This window comes from Dromiciops gliroides, chromosome X, assembly GCF_019393635.1.
Source record: "Dromiciops gliroides isolate mDroGli1 chromosome X, mDroGli1.pri, whole genome shotgun sequence".
Lineage (NCBI taxonomy): Eukaryota > Metazoa > Chordata > Mammalia > Microbiotheria > Microbiotheriidae > Dromiciops > Dromiciops gliroides.
Window position 1 is genome coordinate 2,818,794 of NC_057867.1, and position 23,362 is coordinate 2,842,155.

The 23,362-nt window shown below is 44.8% G+C and overlaps 1 protein-coding gene across 1 annotated transcript in view; it reads right to left on the reverse strand.

Moving 5' to 3' along the window:
- TEX11 (testis expressed 11) overlaps positions 1-23,362 on the reverse strand; it is a 192,957-nt gene that overhangs the window by 11,830 nt on the left and 157,765 nt on the right. The window contains exons 13-23 of the mRNA XM_043974391.1: positions 22,527-22,651; positions 18,639-18,724; positions 17,632-17,691; positions 16,152-16,192; positions 15,316-15,402; positions 13,681-13,751; positions 12,340-12,456; positions 10,186-10,258; positions 7,721-7,870; positions 6,399-6,507; positions 5,387-5,507 (exon numbers count right to left, since the gene is read on the reverse strand). Of these exons, the coding sequence (XP_043830326.1) occupies positions 5,387-5,507; positions 6,399-6,507; positions 7,721-7,870; positions 10,186-10,258; positions 12,340-12,456; positions 13,681-13,751; positions 15,316-15,402; positions 16,152-16,192; positions 17,632-17,691; positions 18,639-18,724; positions 22,527-22,651 (1,040 nt within the window). The remainder of the gene's footprint in view (positions 1-5,386; positions 5,508-6,398; positions 6,508-7,720; positions 7,871-10,185; positions 10,259-12,339; positions 12,457-13,680; positions 13,752-15,315; positions 15,403-16,151; positions 16,193-17,631; positions 17,692-18,638; positions 18,725-22,526; positions 22,652-23,362) is intronic.

A 23,362-nucleotide genomic window follows, 5' to 3' on the forward strand; every position in this document is an offset into this window, starting at 1 on the left:
AGAGAAGAAACTGAGAAGACAGAATGAGAAGGGGAGAACAGTGTGCCTCAGTAGGTGAAAAGGGATGGGGTAGATAGCACACGTTTCCTCTTAGACTGTCAGAAGGGATGAGTGCGGGCATAAGGGGAATGGAAGAAAAGAGCTGAAGTGAAGTAAGGGAAAGGTATGGGGTCATCTGCCTAGAGTCAGGGAAGTGAGGGTGGGGCTGAGGGCTTAAAGAAAGAGGAGGTTTAGAGTTGATGCTATTAGGGAAGCTCAATAGGCTGTCAAACCTACATGGAAGGGATTAAGGAGGACTCAGATGAGACTTGTCATCATGGAGAGGCAATGGACCAAGTCGTCAGGATTTTGTGTATTTCTCCAGAAATGCTATATCATTCAGGAGCAAAAAGAGAGAAAACAGACAGTGGGGGTTGTCCAGGGTTGGGAACTGGTAAAATGGGCACAACAGTTTAAGGGAGTGGGGGATTTTAGGGTGGTGATGAGGCAATACCTGAAGAAGCTGACTAAGGGACCAAGGCTATATAGGGAGCTGTAGTTAGAAGCAATGAATGAAAGGATGACTGAAAAACATTTAAGTGCTTACCATGTCCAAGCTCTGTGCTAAGCTCTGGAAATATAAAGACAAAAGTAAGATGGTGTCTTCTCCCAAGGAGCTCACACTCTAATTGGGGGAAGCAGTACATAGAGGAGAGTCGAGCTTTAGTGTACAGAGAAAGGCCCAGTGGTAGAAGGGAAGGTTTTCACAGAAGAGTGCAGTTGGGTTTCAGTGAAGGCAAGAAGGTGAAGAAAAGGCTCAACACAGAGGAGATCTACATAATGACAGAGACGTTTCCCAGAGTCCTTTTCGGAGCTAACACAAAGTCTACAAATGTGGGGAGTGCCACGGGTGAGGATCCAACATAGAAAGAGGTGACAGGACAGCCAGGTAGTACAGATGATAAAGCACCAGCCCTGGATTCAGGAAGACCTGAGTTCAAATCCAGCCTCAAGCACTTGACACTTATTAGCTGTGTGACCCTGGGCAAGTGACTTAACCTTCATTGCCCCACAAAAAAAAAAGAAAAAAGAAAGAAAGAGGTGACAATGGGTCAATGAAGAATTGATTCTATCTCAGCTTCATCACTGGCTAAGAAGAACCTAGGACAGATGTTCCAAACCATGGGCTCCTCCTCACTCCACAAGTGGTCTGGGTAGCTCTGAGATCTTGTATTATGTTTTGGAAGCTTTCTTCTACCTTCAGAGATATACAACCCTTCCTCTAAAGCAAAGACTCTATTTCTTCTCCATGCCTTTGTCAAAGCAGATAACCAGGACAACCTATGGTCTACCTGTCTCCAAGCCACAGCCAACAATCTGGCACTGACCAGCAGCCACTCACCAGCTCTCTTGTAGATGATTAGCTCCTGGGGGAAGGGAATAGATCTTCTTGTCATGTTTACCTTTCTCTAACAGTGGATAGAGGTGCTTGATAAAGGTCATTTGATCAATAACGAATGACTATAACTAGAGAAAACAAATATGTACAAGATGCTCTTGTGGACAAAACAACCTGCAATCTCAACAAACAAAACATGAGAAAAGTTGCATCAGTAACTAGAATAGCCCATCTTAAACGGGAAAAACAAGTGACACCATAGAAATAGCCCAACTAGCAAATTAATCTCTGCCTGAAAAATTAACTTGTCCAGTTTTGTTTTGGGAGACAAGCAGTATAAGGTGGGAAATAGATCAGAAAGAAATTAGCAAGCATTGCAGCTCTGACAAGAGTATCTCAGAAAGGCTCTTTTCACCTTAGAAAGGCTCTCTCCACCAGGAAAACAGAGAACCAGAGGTGGGGCTGGGGGGTGGGAGGGAGAAAGCAGCCAGAGGAGAATGCAACCCTGCATAACCTTCCCCTTCCCTGCCCCTGCCTTTTCTCTATCTCTGTCTGTCTGTCTGTCTGTCTCTCTCACACACTCACTCACACACACACACACACACACACACACACACACACACACACTTACTAGAGAGGGGGGATCAGGCATAAGCCAACTGCCAGGTGAGACTCCTAGCTTAGACATGGATTCTTCTGTTCTTCTCAAAGGGAACTTTACAAATTCTCCCAAGGTGCTTAAGTTATTAATCAAGTTACTAACAAAATTATAGAAACTGTCATCCTCCAGATGCCAGGAGATTCCCAGGAAAATCTAACTTGTACTGGTCACAGAACCACAGGATCATAGAGAAATAAAAATGAGCTTAAAGCAGGAAAAAAAACAAAGTACGTGCCAAATACACCAAAGGTATATGGACTTTTCTGATGCAGAAGAATGTGACTTTAGTGAGCTGGATTAATTCTCTTTTTCCTGGTCATGTCTAAGAACTTGAAGAACTCCTCCCTCCACCATTAGCCACATTAAAAGTAAATGATGTATTTAAGACTCCTACAGAAAAAAAACCCAAAAGCAAACCAAAAAAATCCCAACCCCACAACAAAACAACATGAAAAACTCCAACCCCTTGACTCCTTTGGCTCTTTCCCAGACTGTCACTGTTGCCCTGGCTACCCCCTCCTCCCTTCCCCATCCTGACCCCTTGGGGAACCAGTTCAACTCTACATTGTCTTCTTCTCTTGAGTTCCTTGCCAAGCCTCAGCCTTAGATTACTCCCACTATGGCTACCTTCCCTCCTATTCTCTAAGCCATGCTGATTTCATCCACTACTGGGTCCTCATTGCTGCAAGGCAATTCTTTTGCACCTGCCTAATTGATGCACTATCTCAAAGCTTCTTAAACTGTGGGTTGCAACCCCATGTGGGGTTGTGTAACTGAATGTGGGGATTGTGAAAAATTTGCCAATAGTAAAAGGTCATGTATATACCCAGGGTTGTGTACACATTTCTAAGGTGACAAGGGATCAAGAGTGGGAAAAGTTTAAGAACCCCTGTGCTATCCCACTCACCATAGCTGCTTTGGCAAACTTTTTCCTACCTCCTCCTCCCCATCTCAGCTAAGAAACTTGCTTCATACTTGACTGAAAAAATGGACGCCATTTGCCAAGAGCTCCCTCTTCTCCCCTCTCCCTCATCTCATGCCACCCAGATCCCTTCCCTCACCATCTTCTTGGTCAACGATGAAGAAGTGACCCTTCACCTGCACAAGTGATCCGTTTCCATCCCATCTTTTCTGGCAGATTGCAGCATTTATCATTGGCACTATCTCACTCATCTTCACTCTCTCCCTTTCTACAAACACACTGATTTCTCCGTCCTCCTCAAAAACCCCTCATTTGATCTATCCATCCACTCTAGCTATCATCCCATATCTCTCCTCCAATTTGTGGCTTAACTCCTTGGTAAGGCCATACACTTCCTTTCTTCTCACTCTATGATTTCTTGGTTGCCAAATCCAATGGTCTTTTCCCAATCCTCATTCTCCTTGACCTCTCTGCAGCCTCTGAAACTGTTGATCACCCTCTTCTCCTTGATACTCTCTTCTCTCTAGGTCTTTAGGACACTCACTCCTGTTCTCCTCCTACCTCTCTGACTGCTCCTTCTCTGTCTCCTTTGATGGCCCCACATCCAGGCCACACTTAGTAACCACGAGTATCCCACAGGTCTCTATCTTGGGCCCCCTTCTCTCCTCCCTCTATTCTACTTCACTGGATGATCTCCTCAGCTCTCATAGATTGAATGACCCTCTCTCTGCTGAGGATTTTCAAATATACTTATCCTGCCCTAACCTCTTTGCTGACTTCCAGTCTAGCATCTTCAACTGCATATCAGACATGTTAAATTCAGTATGTCCAGAACTGAACTCATTATCTTTTCCCCTAAACCCCTCTCCTTCCCACCACCTTCCCTATAACAGTAGGGAGCAAAACCATCCTTCCAGTTCCCTAGGTTCACAACCTAAGAGTGATTCTGGATTCCTCATTCTCTCTCACTCTCCCATATTCAATCTATTGCCAAGGACTATTGATTTCACCTTTGCAATATCTCATGAATACAGCCCCTTCTCTCCTCTAGAGTGAAGCCCCTCAAATCACCTCATACCTAGACTATTGTAATAACTTTCTTTGGGTGGGGGGAGAAATCTTCCAGCCCCAAGTCTCTCCCTACTCCAGTCCATCCTCTATTCAGCTGTCAAAGTAAACTTCCATGTCCAGCCCTTCCCCACTCAATCAACTCCAGTGGCTCCCTATCACCTCCAGGAGCAAATACAGAATCCTCTGCTTAACATTCAAAGGTCTTCCAACCTTTCCAGCTTTCTTATACTTTGTTTCCATCCAATGACACCAGCCTCCCGGCTGTTCTACAAACAAGACACTCCAAATGTTCCTGGCATTTTCTCAGGTTGTCCCCAATGCCTGGAATGCTCTCCCTCCTTACCTTTGCCTTTCCTTCAAGTCACAGATAAAACCCCACCTTCTACAGACTTGAGTGGTCCCCCTTAATTCTAGTGCCTTCCCGCTTAGCCCCAATTTCTCCTGTCTATAGCTTATTTCTCTACAGTTTGCGTGTTGTCTCTCCCATTAGATTGTGAGCTCCTTGACATAAGGACTGTCTTTTTCCTTTCTTTGAATCTCCAGCACTTAATACGAGGCCTGGCACATAGTAGGTGCTTAATAAATGTTGACTGACTGACATCCAATGCCTCTCCTACATGATGTGTCTTAGGTCCCAACTAAATCCTCCAAATTCCTCCATAGTTTCGAGTCTCTTGCATTCTTTGGGATGTACCCCAGTTCATCAATGCATCTTCTAAAAATGGGGTAACCAAAACAGCATGTAATACTCTAGAAGTGATCTGATGAGGGCAGAGTAGAGTGGAACAATAGCCCCTCTTGCTCTGGATAACACACCTCTACTAAGGTTCCCTAAGCTGTATTTGTTTTATTAGCTGCCATGACCCCTGGTGGCCAGGCAAGGCCAGCTAGCAGTGGTAGAGGGAGGAGCTCTGGACTGAGGCCTGGATTAGAGAAGAGAAAAATCCAGGTGAGACAGAATCTGAGACTCAGCTGGAAAGCTGGAAGGTAGAGTCTTGAAACTGGTGACTTTTAACACTGCCTCCATGGTTTCATATTCACCTGATGATGGGGAAAAGGGCACTGACCCTTCTTCAAAGAATACTAAGAGCTCTACCAATGTATCGTGATGGGGGGATTTCCCCCGCACCCCAGCAATACCTGCAAATGGAGATTGTCCTTTGATCTGGACTACTTACTACATGTGTGTGCTGCTTCTACAATACACATCCTTATGACATAAGGTTATAAGGATGTATCCACCCTGAAACATACTAAGCAGGAAGCAGGAACCTGGGTCCATTTCCAATACCCCTTCTCAAGGCTTGCTTTCTGTATCCAGCATCATCACATATGATCTCTTAGCTTGACTTACTGAGCAGCTGATCACACGAAGAGCGTCTTCGAAGGAGCTCCAAATTTCTTGAAGGGGACACACATCTGTGCCCAGTACTCTGTCTGGCAGTGAAAGGTTAATGAAGTTGTGCAGACATTTGCTGCAATAAAAAAAAGAGAAAACATGTCAAGAGAGAATGGCCCAGGGCAGCTAGGTGGTACAGTGGATAAAGCACCAGCCCTGGATTCAGGAGGACCTGAGTTCAAATCCCACCTCAGACACTTAACACTTACTAACTGTGTGACCCTGGGCAAGTCACTTAACCCCAATTGCCTCACAAAAAAAAGAGAGAATGGCCCATTGTTAAGAGGACCAATGAAATAAGAGATGCCCAGGTGAAAGTTGCAGATGGGCTCTCCTGGTCCATAACTACCCCTGGGGCTAGGGCTAAGTGTACACCATCCTTCCTCATCCCACTTGTTACCACCTCCAGGGCTATGGTAAGAGTGGTCGTTCTGTTTTAGGAGTTGGTCCGATTTACAGATACTTGGAAAGCAGAGGGAAGAAAATCCAGGATCTTAGCTAGGGATCTTTTCCTAGGGAGTACTGTCTCTAGTATTCTTGAACAGCTTTTGCAGAGGGAATGCTAAGTATTACTTCCCCCATGTCTGTGCATGAAGAGCTCAAATAGCAGCCTGCAGCTGTGTAGGTTGCCCATGGCTTCTTGACATATTCTACTCACACACAGACTTGCTGCACTTTTTTATTCCCCTGAGTACGTGGAAGGTTGGGGTCCTAGGAAGGGAGGAGAGTCCTTGAGGGAAGGCAAAGATATAGGAATGGGAGGGAGTGCTATGCACTGACTCCAGCACAAGCTGGTCAGCATAGAACTCACTTGAGTATTTGAATTTCAGGTACTTCAAGCCATCTCTGCAGTGAGGGCCATCCAAAGGGCAGGCACCTTGTCTTGTGCTACTCCTTAGCCCCACAGTGGGGACTCCATACCTGTCTGCTAACCCAGACCTGCTCAGATGTACAAGCACTCCCTCACCTGAACTTCACAGCATCAATGGGTTCTCCTTGCAGGTAGAGCGATAAGGCCTTTTTCAAGGCCTTTTTCGAGATTTCTGGATAGTGGGCAGGACGCTCCATTGCTACAGCTTTTAAAACAAGGATGAAGGGGTAAATTCTCAGTAAAGAGAGCAACACCCTCTGAACATTAGCCACAGCACAGTCTCCTCCATCATCACATCTATCACAGCCTGTGGCCTCCTTGATCAGCATGGTCGAAATTGATAAAACTTGTTTTCTACAACAACAAATCCACAGATGCTTTTTAAGAAAGCTTATTTCTCCATGCAGAGGTGCCAGGCTGTTGTCTACCATCACTTCATTTGACATTCACTGAGGCCTTTTACTGTGTGTGTGTGTGTGTGTGTGTGTGTGTGTGTGTGTGTGTGTGAGAGAGAGAGAGAGAGAGAGAGAGAGAGAGAGAGAGAGAGAGAGAGAGAGAGAGGGAGAGGGAGAGGGGGAGAGAGAGAGAGAGAGAGAGAGAGAGAGAGGGAGGGAGAGAGAGAGAGAGGGGGGGGGAGAGGGAGAGGGAGAGGGAGAGGGAGAGGGAGAGGGAGAGGGGGGGGAGAGGGAGAGGGAGAGGGAGAGGGAGAGGGAGAGGGAGAGGGAGAGGGAGAGGGAGAGAGAGAGGGAGAGAGAGAGAGGGAGAGAGAGAGAGAGAGGGAGAGAGAGAGAGAGAGGGAGAGAGAGAGAGAGAGAGAGAGAGAGAGAGAGAGAGAGAGAGGGAGGGGGAGAGAGAGAGGGAGAGGGAGAGGGAGAGGGAGAGAAAGATTGTCCCTTTATTGGGCCCTTAGACAGAAATGAAGGAAAGGCACTTGAAAAGGGTTATACTAACAAGGATAACAAGGAAGCCAATCAACAACAAGGAGGCCTGGAGTGGGCAGTGCTATAGAATATTCCCCCAAATGGGACAAATGGCAGGGGATGCTGAGAAGGAAGGCTAAAATCTTCATGAACTGATGCAGGGTAAAAAAAAGTGGAAAGAAGAGAACAATCTGTATGCAGATTCCAGTGTAAATGCAAAGAGCAGATTGTACACAGTATCTGTCTGGCCCCAGGGGCCTCCTGATCAAACCCTTCTGCTCTCACTAGGGGCGAGCAAGGAGTATTACACACTTGTAGTTGCTGGGGCAACCAAAGGCTTCTCTGTCAGAAGAGAGGCTCTACTGTGGGGAGGGCAGAGTTTTAGTGAAGTAACAATGGTAAGAACAAACCAAAACAACAAAGACAGGCTCAGACCCAGGCCCAGGACTGGCCATTCCTCCCTGCAGTTAGCAAAGGCCCAGCAAAAAGAATCCTTACATGAGATGGTTTCCAGTATTTTGGTGTCTAATTGAGGCAGCTCCCACACGGACTCCAGGAGGCTGGTCAGGCCTGCATCATTCAGTTTGGCTCTGGCCTCAATCTCATAAAGGAGAAGCAAATTCTCAGTTGGATCCTTAGAGCCAGCCTCTGAGGAAGAGGTAAAAAAGCCAGGTGCTTGGTGATTACAGTCCATTATTCTCTCCTACTCTAAGCGCTCAGCTAGGGAGCTTTACAGGCAAAAGAAAATGAATTTCATTTATGACTCAAAGGTTATTCCGGCCCCTGTGGACAGATTCCCCCCCAAATCTCTCAGCCCCTAGATTGCTTCAACAACCTGGCCACATTTCCCAGCAGCACCCACGCTTCCTGAAGTCATTGCCAGGTTTACCACTGGCCTGAAGAAATGCCAAAGCAACATTGTGGGCTCTCCCACCCATGGGGATTCTAATAATGTAACCCGGACTTTGTAATCACTCAACAGGAGAGAGGAGGGAGGGGCCCGGGGCAGGTGTCTCACATCAGTGATTCTTAAGAGTTGGAAGGTTACTAAAGGGCATGCACGCTGAGCCCTCCTGGAGGCCCACACAGCCTCTATGGCATTTGTGACAAGTGGCCACATCCCCTCTGCCAGAACCACAGGGGAGAGAGAAATCTGGTACCCCATGAGGCAACGTGTTCAAGTTTTGAACAAACTCCTAATTTCTGGGCAGTTATATCGAGCTCAAATCTGACCCTGTAGCTTCCTTTTCACCAATGGCTCCTTCCTCTTTGCCTAGAAACAAACACATCCCCCCCCCCAACCCAAAAATGAATTTTGGGGAAAATCCTTTCCATTAAAAGGTTTCTAACTCCTTGGTAGATATGAAATAATCTCTCTCAGATAGCAGGGCCTTGACTGCTAAATATCTCGAAAGAGTTGTCTATAGCTGAGGCTTCCATTTCGTTACCATCTAACCTCAGACCCCTGCAGTTGGGTTTCTGCAGAAGTGGGGGGCCTCCACTCCTTGAAAGGCAGGCAGGCAGCAAGCATTTATTAAGCACCTCCCATGTGCCAAACGTCACCAATGATTTGATTACTTAGTCCCCAGGCTCCTCACTCTCTCTGTGGCACTGGTGATTAGCCCCTTCCTTTGGCTTCAGCCACCTCCCGCTCTCTTGATTCTTCTCGTCCCTCTCCACTCTCTCTAGCTGCACCTTTGCTATCTCCTCCAAAAGCTCTTCAATATCTTCCTTGTCCTTTAAGTGAATGCTCCCCATAAGGCTCTCAACTCTCTTTTAGGGCTCATTCCCAGAATTTCAACTACTACCTCCAAGGATATGACTTCCAAGTCTAGATGGGAGCCCATGACCCAGCTCGAGCCACGAAACCTGCATTTCCAGTGGCTTAAAGCCAAGAGCAGTTGCAGCTGAACCTGTTCCTCCTGATTTCTGCCCATTTCTGCCCATCACACACAGCTCCTGCCCCCAAGGGTGAAACCATGGACTCCTCTCATTGCAAATCACTTCCCAAGGAATTCCCAAGGATCATTTCAATAACCCATCTGCTTGCCTTTTTGGTAGTGGTCCTAGCTTTGTGCACTCAGCCTCTGAGAGAGGCAGCTCTTTTAAAAATGTTCTGTTAGACTTTTAGTTATTTTGTTAAGTATTTTCCAATTACGTCTTTAAGGGTTTTTTATTACATGTTGAGTTGTCTCCCTCCCTCCCAAGCCTGCATTAAAGAAGGCCAACATTTTGACACACATACGTGTGTACACACACACACACACACATATATATGTGTATATATATGTGTATATGTATATATGTGGGACTACAATTTCCATATTCCCATAGATCAGTTCTTTCTCCAGAGGTGGGTAGCATTTTCCTTCATAAGTCCTTTGTTGCTATTTAAATGATCATATTACTCAGAATAGTTTAGTCATTCCAAGTTACTCTTTCCAAAAAGTATTGTTATTACGGTATACACTGTTCTCTTGGTTCTGCTCATTTCATTCAGTTTTATTTCATGCTAGTCTTTCCATGTTTTTCTAAAATCAACCTTCTCGGCATTTCATACAGCACAGTAGTACTCCATCACAATCATACCACAACTTATTCAGCCATTCCCCAATTGATGGACATTCCCTCAGTATCCAATTCTTTGCCACCACAAAGATTTTAGAACATATAGGTTCTTTTCCTTTTACCCTGATCGCTTTGGGAACAGACTTAATGACGGGATTCCTGGGCAGAAGCAGCAATTCTAAAGGAACTACATAATTATCTTACTGGGGCAGCTAGGTGGTGCAGTGGATAGAGCACCGGCCCTGGATTCAGGAGGACCTGAGTTCAAATCTGGCCTCAGACACTTGACACTTACTAGCTGTGTGACCCTGGGCAAGTCACTTAACCCCAATTGCCTCACCCAAAAACAAAACAAATAAATAATTATCTTACCAAATTCCCAGCTCCCATCATACCTGCTGATTTCAGGACATTCATGATTTCTTTGCACCCCTGTACATGCTCAAGTGCGTGAGTCAGCATTTCCGTCTATGTAGCAAAAAGGACAGCATTAAGTTAGAATAAAAAAGGAATTTCTCAACAATTTGTAAACACATCTCACAATAATTTATCAAAAAGCAACTCTGAAAATCAAACATCTTTATGGCTCAACCAAAGGGGAGTTGAGTTGACCTCCATTTCTAATACCACAGTGCCCTCCTGATAGAGGTCACAACCCTAATGCCCCTGGAAAATGGGGGAAGCTTAGCCAGAAACCTGGGGGGCATATCAATATCTTTGGTGAGTCATGACACCATCTGGTGAATCTAAGAAACAAGACTAAATTACCAGGATTGAGATTATATAAGAAATGCCCCTGTATCTCCTCCTGCCCTTCTCTGCCCACCCACACATAAACAGGGAACAATTGGGACATGATGACTGCAACCTATCTGCAGCCTTTAGTCATCTCGCCTCAGCTGAGGAACAGCCTCAGAGAACAAGGAACATATGAGGGGGAGGGAGGCCTCCAAGCTCACCAAAACTCGGCAGGTTCTCAGCTCAGACCCCCAGAACACTGCCATCTAATCCCCAGATGTGATGGAGCCTGTACTCAGATGAGCAAAGGGAGCTGGGTAATTTTGATTGCCTACCTGGAAACCCATTCAAAAGCAAGAAAGATCAAAGATAAGGAGTACAATGTTATTGAGTTCTAGAGAAAAGAGAAGGCAGGGTATGAGGGGGGCAAGAGGGTGGGAAAACCCAGGTAGCAGAAATTCAAAAGGCCAGTCTGGGGATTCTTCTCGAGAGTCTTTGGCTTTTTCTTCATTTCCCATTTTTGCCCTGTACACAGAGGTACAAACCTAGTTCCTACTTCTCCACCAGGAGAACCTGTGAAAAAAGGAACACCCCCAATGACAGGAATGACCAGCTTGAATGTTGGCTCTGCTAATTTCCACCTGTAAGGCCATGGGTAAGTCAGATCATCTCCCTCAGCCTCCGTTTCATCATCTTAAAATGGGGTGATAATGCTCAGCTCACAAGATTGTTGTCGACTTCCAAATACCCTACTGCTGAAATCCCAGGACCAGACCCTAACTCCCTCTCTCTTTAAATGTTTTCCGAGAAGGCCAAAGACAAAGCAGCTGTGTGCCAGGTTTGGGTTTCTATACAGGGTGTTCCCAAAGTGTTAGGAGCAGGATATTGAAAACTGCCCCCAAGACTTTGGGGACATCCCATATAAGTGGGATAGGCTTCTTCAAAGAGGAAAGTTCTGGAAAAGGGAGGGGGAAAGAAATATTATGGCAATCAATCCAGCTCTACTAATTATTCACTTTGTGACTTTGAGTCAGTCACTTAACCACTCAGAGCTTCAGTTCCCTCATCTGCAAAAACGAGGGGGTTCTGTTAGGTGCTCTCAAAGGTGCAACTCAAGAGCCAGTGATCCTGCTGTTGTGGATCCAGAGTACACTCCAGTGCACTCACTAGAGACAATAAGGAGGGGTAGAGAGCCACCTAGTTTGTCTGTCCTGGTGACAGGTGACCAAAGGCCTGAGTGGTAGTAGTAGTGTGGAAATAGTAGTCTGGATCTGACAAATGTTGGAGGAAGCCAAATGGTCAAAGAAAAGGGGCCCGTCGACATTGGCATCCCCAGAGCTTAAGGATACAGATGCAGAAAGGATTCAGGCCGGGATCAGTGTGAAGATCTGAAGGAGATGGCAGAATGAGAGGTAGTGCTGAATTGAGAAGGTGAGCTTCATTCAATCAAGGGGATTTCAGCCTTCGAGTCACTTCCTTTGAGACACTTGGCAAAATTGCCTGAGTGGATGGACTCTCCCAAAGAACGGCTACGAAAAGCCAAACAGTAAAGAATCTGGGCCCAAGTCCTGGTGCCACTCACAGATACAGGGCCACACAGAGAAGAAGAATCCCATCAAAGAGACAGCACAACAGAGTTGCCCAAGGCATCTAGGAGCTGTTCAATCCACTGTGAGAAGGCCACTGCAGGCCTCTGGGAACAAGATGGGAGGGAAAGCAGAGAGGGCTGGAAGACAAGAAGCACAGGATCAAAGGAAGGGAAGACGACAACCCCCTTCCCATCACTTGGACATCGCACTCTCCTATGTTACCTGTCGGGAAGCTTCTGAGGCACTTCTCCCTAGTTCTAAGTCAGCAGCCGCCGCCATCAGCAAACAGGTCTTTTGTGAAATCAGAACTGCTTTCTCAGAGGGGCAAAACTGGGAGAGCTGAGGAGAAAGAAGCAAAATGTGAGTGGATTGGGAAGACTCAGAATGCAAAGCAGTTGCAGCTTGTTTGGAGGGTATGGTGTACCAGCACCTAGACAAGCACTTTTTTTTATCAATGAGGCTCAAGGCGTTCACTTCACTCTGACTTGGTGGACTCTGCACTACCTTCCTCAGAGGATCCTACCCTACCAGAAGCAAGAACTCCCTTCTACCCCAGAGTTCATTTACCAAGTGATTTTTCTCCTCAGTTTGTGTTATACTTTCGAAATGATTCCTCAGGATAAGCAGAGTTCTTCTTAGTATAAAAGAGAACCAAAATGAGGGCTGATATTTTGGGCTTGTTGTGAGGCATTCTGGGTAATGACTTCAAGTCAGGAAGACCTGGCTTCAAGTTCTAGCTCTGACATATACTGGCTGAATGGCCCTGGATAAGTCACTTAACCTCCTGGGGACTGGAAGACTCTCTAAAACTTTAAAGTTTCAGATCAGCTGCTGAACTGCTCTGGTAGAGGGAGTTGCCACATCGGGAGGTTCCCACACCGAGGAATCCATTGGTCTGGACCAAGAGGAGACAACAAATTGGACAAGCTTTAGCCCTCTCGGGTTGGGGAGCAACCCCTGGACTTCCGGTGGGAAAAAACAAGCACCTACAAAACCCAGTCTGTCCCAAAGCCATATGCAAATGTCAAGTACCACCCCACTGAGACGTCTGGGTCCCTGTTACAGAGGAAACTGAGGCCCAGAGGGGGAGCCACGAGGGAAGTGGGAGAGCCAGGCCTAGAACCCAGGTCACCACACTGAAAACCATCAATGACTGCTGATTCCTCTGGGATCTGCAGCATTATCATCAGCAGAATTTCAAGTCCCTTCCCCTCTCTATGGCCCTCTCTAAGCCTCCGTTTCCTACTCTGTGAATTAAGAGGGTGGAATCCAATGACCTCTATACCACCTTCCAATTCTAACTTAAAGCAGAGCAGATCCAGCCCTGGCTAGGTATCCCAGAGCTTGCAGGAAGTGGGGGGAGCTGGGAGGAGGGGGATTTCTCTCCCTCACTCCTCACACCCACACCCTGAGAGTGCCTACCCACCTCCCTTTAAGCCCAGCCCTGCTTATCCCCATTGGAAAGGTCCCTTGCTTGTGAGCTGGGACCATTTTACACTTTGTGTCTGGCTCTCGCACAGCCCTGCTCTTAGATGCCCATCAGAAGATCGGTAAGGTACGTACCTTGTATGACATCAGGAAGAAGTCTCGCATGGTTCCTGGGGATTTTTCACACTGCATGGCCAAGTTCCAGGCTCAAAGTAAACACACCAGGGTATTACAGTGAAAACCTTTTGGCCATCATCTCTATCTTTAAGGAAACTCACTGCTACTCCTATCCTGACATATCAGTACAGTCAGAGGACTCAGATGAGTCCTTAGAAGTTCTTACTATTCTCTTGGGGGCTCAGAAAAGAGACAGAATTGTAAATTCAACATGTTTCTCTGCACAGGAGGCCACAATTTACTGTCTCCGAGAGACAATTGAGAGTTCCAGGACCCAAACTTTAGTCTGCAGGTCAACAACGATCAATAATTTGAGGTGGAGAGTCCAATCGAAGCTCACACATTATCAAGGATGATCTATGCCATGCTCTTGGGAGACTACTTAAGGGCTCCTTATCTGCACTGTCCTGCAGGACTTTGAAGTCCTGGCTCCACCGTTAGATTTAGACTTTGGTGAGAGAACTGTCAGGCCTGGTGATAAGCCTCATCAAATGGAGCACCACAGGGGCCCAAGTGGAGCAGCCAGAGCTGGTGCTCTGCAAGCAAACTCTTTAAGTGCCATGGGGCACCTACACACTAGGTCAAGGTATCAGAGGAAGACTTCATACCATGGAGACATGCATGTATGGAATAGTGGAGCTAAAAGGACCCTTAGAGTTAAGGTACAACCCCCTCATTTTGCAAAGGAGGAAACTGAGGCCCAGACAAGCAAAGTAACTTGCCCAAGGCTATAGCAAAAAATCAGGACCCAAACCATGGGCATTATTACACTTACTATATAACATTTACTCTGTGACCTTGACCATGTTACTTATTGTGTCTGGGTCTTCTCAGTTTCTTCCCTTATTTGAGGGAGTGGGATTTGAGCAAATAGAAATTTGGGGCCACTAATTTGTACATTCACATATTGAACTTAAGTTTTCAAATGTAATATTATCTATGTTTCATTGTATTTTCATTATTATATTTCATTATTTTAAAAACATTTCCCATTGACATTCGAATCCAGTTAAGGCCTTCCTCCGGAGTGTTGTGGACTGTATGAAAGTAGCCCTGTAGGGGCTACATATTTTACACCTTGGGACTACTGACTTCTGAGATCCCTTCCAATTCTGACATTCTCTTATTCTGTGAACTAGAAGTAATAGAAGAAGTAGTTAAATTCGGTTGGAAGAAAGTGAGGCTCAAGCAAAACAAAATAACACTCAAGTTGGGCAACATTCTGCTGAAGGAAAAAGGTTCTCAGGGATTAGAAAATGACTTTTCCCATTTTCTTAAGGTCAAAAGCATTAAGTTCTTGACAAATAGGACGTGGACATTCTTTTCAAAAGCTGAAGTGCTTCATCTCATCCATTTTCTCCCTGAGCTAAATTAGCACCTTAGCCATTAGGCAGCAAGGGCTGAACAGAGCCTGCTGGGGTTGTGACATTTCTGCGCCACTTCGCTCACTCATCACCCTGGCAACTGCCTCCAACAAGACTTGGTGTGTGGTGATTATTAACATTTGGAGGCTAATGGGCAATATGAGACAAAGCATGGAAAGAGAGGAAAGAACTGATCGGCAACTCTGTCATCAGTGGACTTGCCTCTTACCTATTTTTCGAAACCAATGGGCTTCATTAGTCCACACATCCAAAGTTAGTTTCTCTTTTGCTATGGGCTCAGCAAGTCTCTGGTGGGCTGCATCAAAGGGAGAGAGTGGTATCAAAGCTTTGTACTGGGAACTTAAAGAGAATTATTAATCCTTCTAAAAACCAGTTTCCCTTGAATTTTCTTTTGGAAAGTTCAACCTTGGCACCTGTATGTACCCCAAAAGTAATTTAAGATGAGAAAAGGTATTACACCCTAGCTCCAAGAACCAGGAAGACCAAACTTTGGGGAATCCATTCACCCTTGGGAGTACCATAGCAATTAATGCTTAATAGACATAACAAGCTGACATCTCTGTCACATTTCAAGTGTGCACTATCTCACTGAATCATCATCATGATTCTATGAGATAGCAACAATAGGTATTAACTCCATTATGCAGATGAGGAAATTTTAGCTCAGAGAGATTAAATGACTTCTCATTGGCTGCCTTTCTGTTATGTTGTGAGAAGTCTCCCTGGACAGAGTGAGAGGAGAAGAGGAATTAGGTAGAGGAAGGAGGTGCCCTGGTTGCTCCAAGTAAGAGTCCAAGGGCAAGGAGAACCCAGCACTGAGTGCCAGTTCTGCCACCACTTAGCACTACTTTGTCTAATCCAGTCTTACATCCAATACTTATAGTTATGAGAAAGGAGTCCAGAGACCATGGGTGTCTGTAGAAAATATTCATGAAGGCTTCACACAGGAAGTCAACAGGCTCATCACTGAACTCCAAGGCCTTACTAGAGCTAGACCAAAGCACTAGCTGGACAATAAAAAGAGAAGAAGCAAGCAAAGCTTACCTGTCTTCAGCCAAGACAGAAGTCGGTGCATTTCTTCCTTTCTGTAATTGGGAGGATTAAAGGAAATGTGTGAGCAGATCTCTTTCTCAGGATGCTTTGGGGTAAATAAGAAAGTCCCTGAGATGCAGAGAACACTGGACTTTGAGTCAAAGAGTCTGGCTTAGAGGTTGGTGATGACCTTGGACAAGCCATCTCTGCCTTCTCTGAGCCTCAGCTTACTCATTTATAAAATAGGATCATTCCAGCCCTGCTGACTTCACAAAGAAGAAAAGGGATGGGAAAGCATTTTAGAAGCTGTAAAGGGCCAGTGGGTACACAATGTCTTTATTCTTGTTATTCCCACACCCTTTAGGCAGTGCTCTCTAAAGGCTTATTATTGTTAATTCATCCTTCTCATCCATCTTCACATTCAACGTATAGCCTGTTTTTTGGTGTGTTCAAGTCATTCTCCTCCTCAGCTTCTCCTCTGAGTCTTACAACCAGCCATCTCGTAAGGGAGGGTGGGACTAGAGTCATTCTTATCTCCATTTGTTGAGTAACAAAACTGAGGCTCAGGGAGGCTAATTGGTTTGCCTGTGGTCACACAGCCAGGTGCCAAAGAAGAGGTCTGAGTCTAAGATCGCCATTCATTTGTTCCAGGTGTGGTGACTGTGGTACTAATTAACCCTTTCTTGTGGTGAATGGGTTTTCAAGGAGGGGGGTTGAATTACTTGAAAGAGCAAACTTTTCAGACACATTCATAAATTGACCGTTCATATGTAGATACCATGAAGCCTTTTGTTTGGGAAACAGGAAGGACCTTCGAGATCAGCCCTCATTGTGGAGATGAGGAAATGGTACTTCAGAGAGGGAAGGAGGACTTCTCAAGGTGGCAGAGCTCATTCCTGGGTCCAGAACTCAGGCTCTCTCATTTCAGTATCACTAAAGCTTCCTTTGCAAGTAATAGAAAGAAGCCCTTTCAAAAACTCCATGATTTGGCCTTTTCCAATCCCCCCCCCCAACACACAAACACACAGCAGTTGTGTGAAGAAGGCCTGAGGTCTGACATACACATGGCCAGGCCAACGGAATGGCCTTCGAAGCCCACCTTCAACGTTGGTGCTAAAGGCCTCTCTGCCTAGAGCTGGCACTGAGGCCTGTCTGCTGGCTTCCCTCCTGCTCGGGTTATGGACACCTGGCTATACAAGCTAGTATGCAGGTATGAAAGGAGGAGGGGAGGAGTCATTTTCTTCTGGACATTGTCCCTCATCAAAAGCCTGACAAGATTGTTTTTCTTCACATTTTCTAGAGGCAGAGGATTCTTCTCTCAATTGCTAAATCCATAGCAGAGCTGGTGAGTACAGCCAGAAGCAGCCTGGTTCTTCCTAAGCAAGAGTCAAGGCCAAGAAGCCCCCTCCCCCACTAGGAGGACCGTAGGCATCTCTGTAACTCTGAAGTGTCCCACCCCTCCAGTACAGGCCTTCCCATCATCTCTTCTTACCTGGCTTCTTCAGATTCGGTTGTTTGAGAGATTCTGGGGATAACTAGACGAATCAAACACCTACACAAAAAGTAACACAGGATGCGGTGCTCACAACAATCACATCCCACAATGGTCCTACCATTGCCACCACTGCTCTAAGGTCCCTGATATGGAAAGGGCATTCAAGGCCTGGAAAAGTTGGCTCAGGGGGCATTCGCTCCGAGGCCGATGGAATAAAATGCCGAAGGAGGCAGTGGGAGGCTGGAGAGGTTCCCAAACAGACTAAATCGCCAACTTCCCTAGAAGGCTTAGCCACTGTTTAAAGCAGGAGGCTGGTAAAGACCAAGCCTCAAGGTTCCTTCTAGGTGCTGAGGCTGGAGGCCAGAATACAAAGGGTTCTGGGCTCTGGTTTCAAGGACTTGCTCTGCCACCACTAAGGGGCATCATCTTTCAGAGCCTCAGTTTGTTGACCTTAAATTAAATTAAATATTAAATAGGTTAATATTCCCAGCATCTAGCCCTACCCTACAGAGCTTGTTGAGAGGGTCAAATGAGAAAGCTGGAAGGAAAGTACTTTGGAACAATAAAGTGGGAGATTCCTCTGAGTAGCTACTCTTGATTATTTAAGGATTCTCTCTCTTTGAAAGAGCTGCCTGCCCTCCATGTCAAGAGCTTCAATGGCATATGGGCTGTACTCTGGGCCCCGCCCTTTCTCCGCCGGCAGATGCCAGGCCATAGCCCTGAGAGAGTCTTGACCTCTATGGTCCCTTTCCCTGACCCACTAAGGGGGTAGCACTTCCCCCAAGAGCCCCAGAGCCAAGCTCAGGATAGAGGAGCAGCAGCAGGAACGCCCAATGTTTCTTTCTCTCTTGGAGAAATCGGATTTACCCTTAGCACAAGGAGGTACTGATGCCACCTGACTGGACAGCTCCCTTCCCATCAGCACTACCGTTTCAGCAAAGTGCCCAAAGTACGACAGAGAAATAAATTCTTTTTCTTACTTTCTCCAGAGGCTGACGACTTACTTAAAAGCATTAATGACTTGTTGCAAGTCTTGGGAACGTTGAGCTAAGTACTCCAGAGCTCTTATGGCCACTTCTTGTTGCCCGTTCTGAAAAGATGACACATACATTCTCAGATGTTAAATTGACTTCCCAAACCTGAACAATGTTTCCATAGTCTAAACTCCTTTTCCTTGAGAAAAGAAGCTAATGTGAATACGTGCATTCTGTATTCTTATGAGAAAACTACTAAAAGCTGGGAAGATGAAGACACTATTCATTACCCAGCAAAGAACAGTCTGAATACACGCCTGCAGCCTCTGTCCTCAGCAAATCTTGAAATGCCATTTGCAAAGACATTCTTGGGAACAAATGGTCGCTCCACTTGCTCTTTGATGTGTGTCCCTGCTCAATTTCGGAGGATAGCTCATCCAGCCTTCATTCAGCTCATCTCAATTACTGTGGGCTTTGGGGTCTTTTGTGCCCCCTCAAAAAGCAGTTTCCCAGAACTCTAGTCCTATTATGTGCCTCTTCCCAATTTTTCTCCTGGCTCCCCTCCTGCTTGCTGCATCAATTAGAAACCTCTAACCTTTTCTTTAAAAGCTCTGTGCTATTCAGCACCTAATCACTGAATTACCTGCAGTTCCTCCTACTCCCCATCTCGCATGCATTATGTACAAGCACATTTGGTACTGGCCTTTTCGTAGGTCCGCATCCATTTTCTCATCAACTCTTTAGACACTGGTGAGACATTTATCGAGCACCTACTATGTTCCAGGGGCCAGGGGTACAAACCAGATAAATAGCAATACAGAGGTAGCATCTGGCAGGTATCAAAGCAGTGCAACAGGAAAGTGCTGGGAGAAAAGGCATCTCCATTTGAGTGCCAGTTCTGCCACCACTTAGCTGAGTGACTCTGGGAAAGTCATCTGCTTTGGCAGCCTCGGTCTATTCACCTGGAAAGTTGGAATAATATCACTTGTACTCCTTAACTCAGAAAGTTATGAAAATCAAATGTGTTCATGTACATAAGGTGCTTCAGAGTCAGAAAGTGCTACGTAATTGTAAACTGTTTTAATGACAAGAGCTTTTGTTGCAAATTGAGCTGGAGGCTGGAGTGAGCGAGCAAGGAAGGCCCAAGCTTTGAAGAAATGGTAGGATTTAAGGAAGGAGGGAGAGTAGGGTAAAAAAAAAATGAGCACACACACAGGAAATATGCATGGTGTATTTGGGATATGAGACAAGGAGCTGACTATATACAGAACTAGGGTTAGGAGATGAAGCTTGAGAAATTATGGAGGGCCTTGACTGCCAAGCTAAAGGATTTAGATTAAACAAAAGGAGGGGCAGCTAGGTGGTACAGTGGATAAAGCACCAGCCTGGATTCAGGAGGACCTGAGTTCAAATTCGGTCTCAGACACTTGACACTTACTAGCTGTGTGACCCTAGGCAAGTCACTTAACCCTCATTGCCCCACCAAAAAAAAAAATTAAACAAAAGGAGCCTATTAACAATGCATCAGTAAGGAAGTGGTGGACTGAGGTGGATTATGGGCAGAGTTCAGAGACAGGAGAACTTCTGGTGGTGATGTAGGAATGCCCTGGGGTGGGGAGGGTAGAGGGGAGGGATTGGGAAGGGAAAGTTAGGGAAAATGATCTCACACCAGGTGCACAAGTAGATTTCTATACGAACAAAGAGGGAACTGGTGGTGGAGGGGGGGCAGCTGACACTTAAACTTCACTCTCTTCTAAACTGGTTAAAGGAAGGATGAACACACACACACACACACACACACACACACGGAGTTGGGAACAAAAATATAGAGGTCAATAAGAGGGAGAGAGGAGTGACAGTTTCCTGGCCTAGTGTGGTATATCAGTGGCATTAAGTTGGCTCTCCCTTCCTAGAAGGGGAGTCCAAAACAGAGGATTACAGGCATTTGTGATTCCTAGGTCGAACAAGCTTACCAAGGATCTCAGACTAAACTACTTTGCTGAGAGTGTTGGAAGAAATGAGTCTCCAACTGAGCTGGAAAATACATTTCAGCTTAGAATTTCTTTAAAAAATAGTTTCACCTCACACCTATCAAATTGGCTAATATGACAAAAAAAGGAAATGATAAATGATGGAGAAGATGTGGGAAAATTGGACCCCTAATGCATTGTTGGTGGAGTTGTGAAGTGATTCAACCATTGTGGAAACCAATTTCAAACCAGGCCCAAGAGGCTATAAAACTGTGCATACCCTTTGACCCAGCAATACCACTACCAATATCACTATTGGTTCTATATCCCAAAGAGATCATAAAAAAGGGAAAAGGACCCACATGTAAAAAATATATATATAGCAGCTATTTTTGTGATGACAGAGTTAGAAATTGAGGGGATACCCATCAATAGGAGAATGGCTGAACAAGTGGTAAGAAATGATGAGCAGGCAGATTTCAGAAAAGTCTGGAAAAACTTAAGTAGACTGATGCTGAGTGAAGTGAGCAGAACCAGGAGAACATTGTACACAGTAACAGCAACAGTGTATGATGATCAACTGTGATAGACTTGGCTCTTCTAAGCAATACAATGACCAAGGATTCATGATGGACGGAAAATGCTCTCCACATACAGAAAAAGAACTGTGGAATCTGAATGCAGATGGAACCATACCATTTTCCCTTTGGGTTTTTTTTCTTTTTTGTGTTTTTTCCCTTTTGTTCTGATTCTTCTTTCATGACATGACTAATGTAGAAACATGTTTAACATGAATGTACATATATTACCTATGTCAGATTGGTTGCTGTCTTGTAGGGGGGGAAAGGGAGGAAGGGAGAAAATTTGGAACTCAAAATCTTATAAAACTAAATGTTTATGGACAAAGCACTGGCCCCGAATTCAGGAGGACCTGAGTTCAAATCCAGCCTCAGACACTTGACACTTACTAGCCGTGTGACCCTGGGCAAGTCACTTAACCCTCATTGCTCCGCCAGATAGATAGATAGATGGATGGATAGATAGATAAATGTTTAAAACTATCTTTACATGTAACTGGAAAAAAATAAAATACTATTAAGATTTTTAAAAATACTAGTTGTGTGACCCTGGGCAAGTCACTTAACCCTTATCACCTCACAAAGAAAATAAATAAGCAAACAAATAAACAAATAGATAAATAAATACATGAATGAATGTTTAAAATTATCTTTACAAGTAACTGGAAATAAATAAAATACTGTTGAGATTTTTTAAAATAGTGTTTCCCGATTTGATAATTGGTCAAAAGCCATGAAGCAGTATGTCTCAAGGGAAGAAATCCATGTGAAAAAACGCTCCAAGTCACTATTATTTAGTGAAATGCAAAATAAAACAACTCTGAGGTACCGCCTCCCACCCCTCAGAGGTTGGCAAAACTGACAAGAGAGGAAAATGATAAATGCTGAAAAAAATGGGTGTGTTCATATACTGGTAGTGGAGCTGGGAATTGGTTTAGCCATTCTGGAAAACTTGAGGAATCTATGGTCCCCAAATGACTGCACTGAGCATTTCCTTTGACCCAGTGATCCTGCGGCTAGGTTTTGACCTCTAAGAGATCAAAGAAAGAGGAAAAGGACCCATACATACAAAATATTTATAGCAGCTCTTCTTTTGTGGTGGCAAAGACTTGGCAAGTGGAGGGGCATACCACTGTTTTGTACAGAGTAAGTTCCTAATAAGTGTTCCTTCAGTCACTGATGCAGATATAGTAAGTAGGCTCTGTGAGAGTAAAAGCCATGTCTTACTCCTGTTTATATGTCCACCGGTCCCTAGCATAGTACTCTGTACTACAACAAATTCAGTAAAGAAGCGGCTACTGAATTGCAAGATGGCTGCACTATAGCTTTTTCAATCTTGGAAAAAGAAATAAAGCAGATATATGTGTTACCTCTAAAGCAAACTGGGCTGCTAGAGTAAGAAAAGCAGTAGCTGAATTTTCTTCTTTAATCATCTCTTTTTCTTGTACACTTGGGTTTGCCACAGATTTCTCCAGGGCATCAACTGCCATCAGTGCTAAAATACAAGGGAAGAGAATAACAATATTTAACAGGTTGACCCAAAAGTAAGAGACTTTTTCTTTACTGTAAGTACACTAATGTGTTAGGTTCGTTTAAAAATATTTAATAAATTTTCACAAAATCACACCCGCAAATCACAATCATCAACACCCTACATAATTTTCAGCTTAACCATCAAGTATCAAAATTGCTACTTTGTAGTCAAACATTAAGATATAAGCTTCCTTCGACATTTCTTTTTTAATTCAATTTTTATTTTATTTTCAGTTCCTCTTCCTCCAAATGAGAAAACAAAAACCAGTAAGACCCATTACAAATATTCATAGTCATGCAAAACAAATTCCCACATTAGCCATATCCGAGAGAGAAATGGAAGAGGTGAGGGAGAGGAGAAAATATGCCTCAGTCTGCACTCTGAGTCCATCAGCTCTCTATCTGGGGGAAATGGCATGTTGTGTCCCAAGTCCTTTGGAAATGTGGTTGGTCATTGTGTTGATCAGAATTACTAAGCCTTTCAGTTAATTATCTTTCAGTTAATTATCTTTTACAATCTTTTACAATATCTCTATTATCGTATACATTGTTTTCCTGGTACTGCTCATTTCACTCTGTAACAGTTCATACAAGTCTTTCCAGGTTTTTTTGAAACCATCCCCTTCAAAATTTCTACAGCACAATAGTATTCCATCACAATCATATATCATAA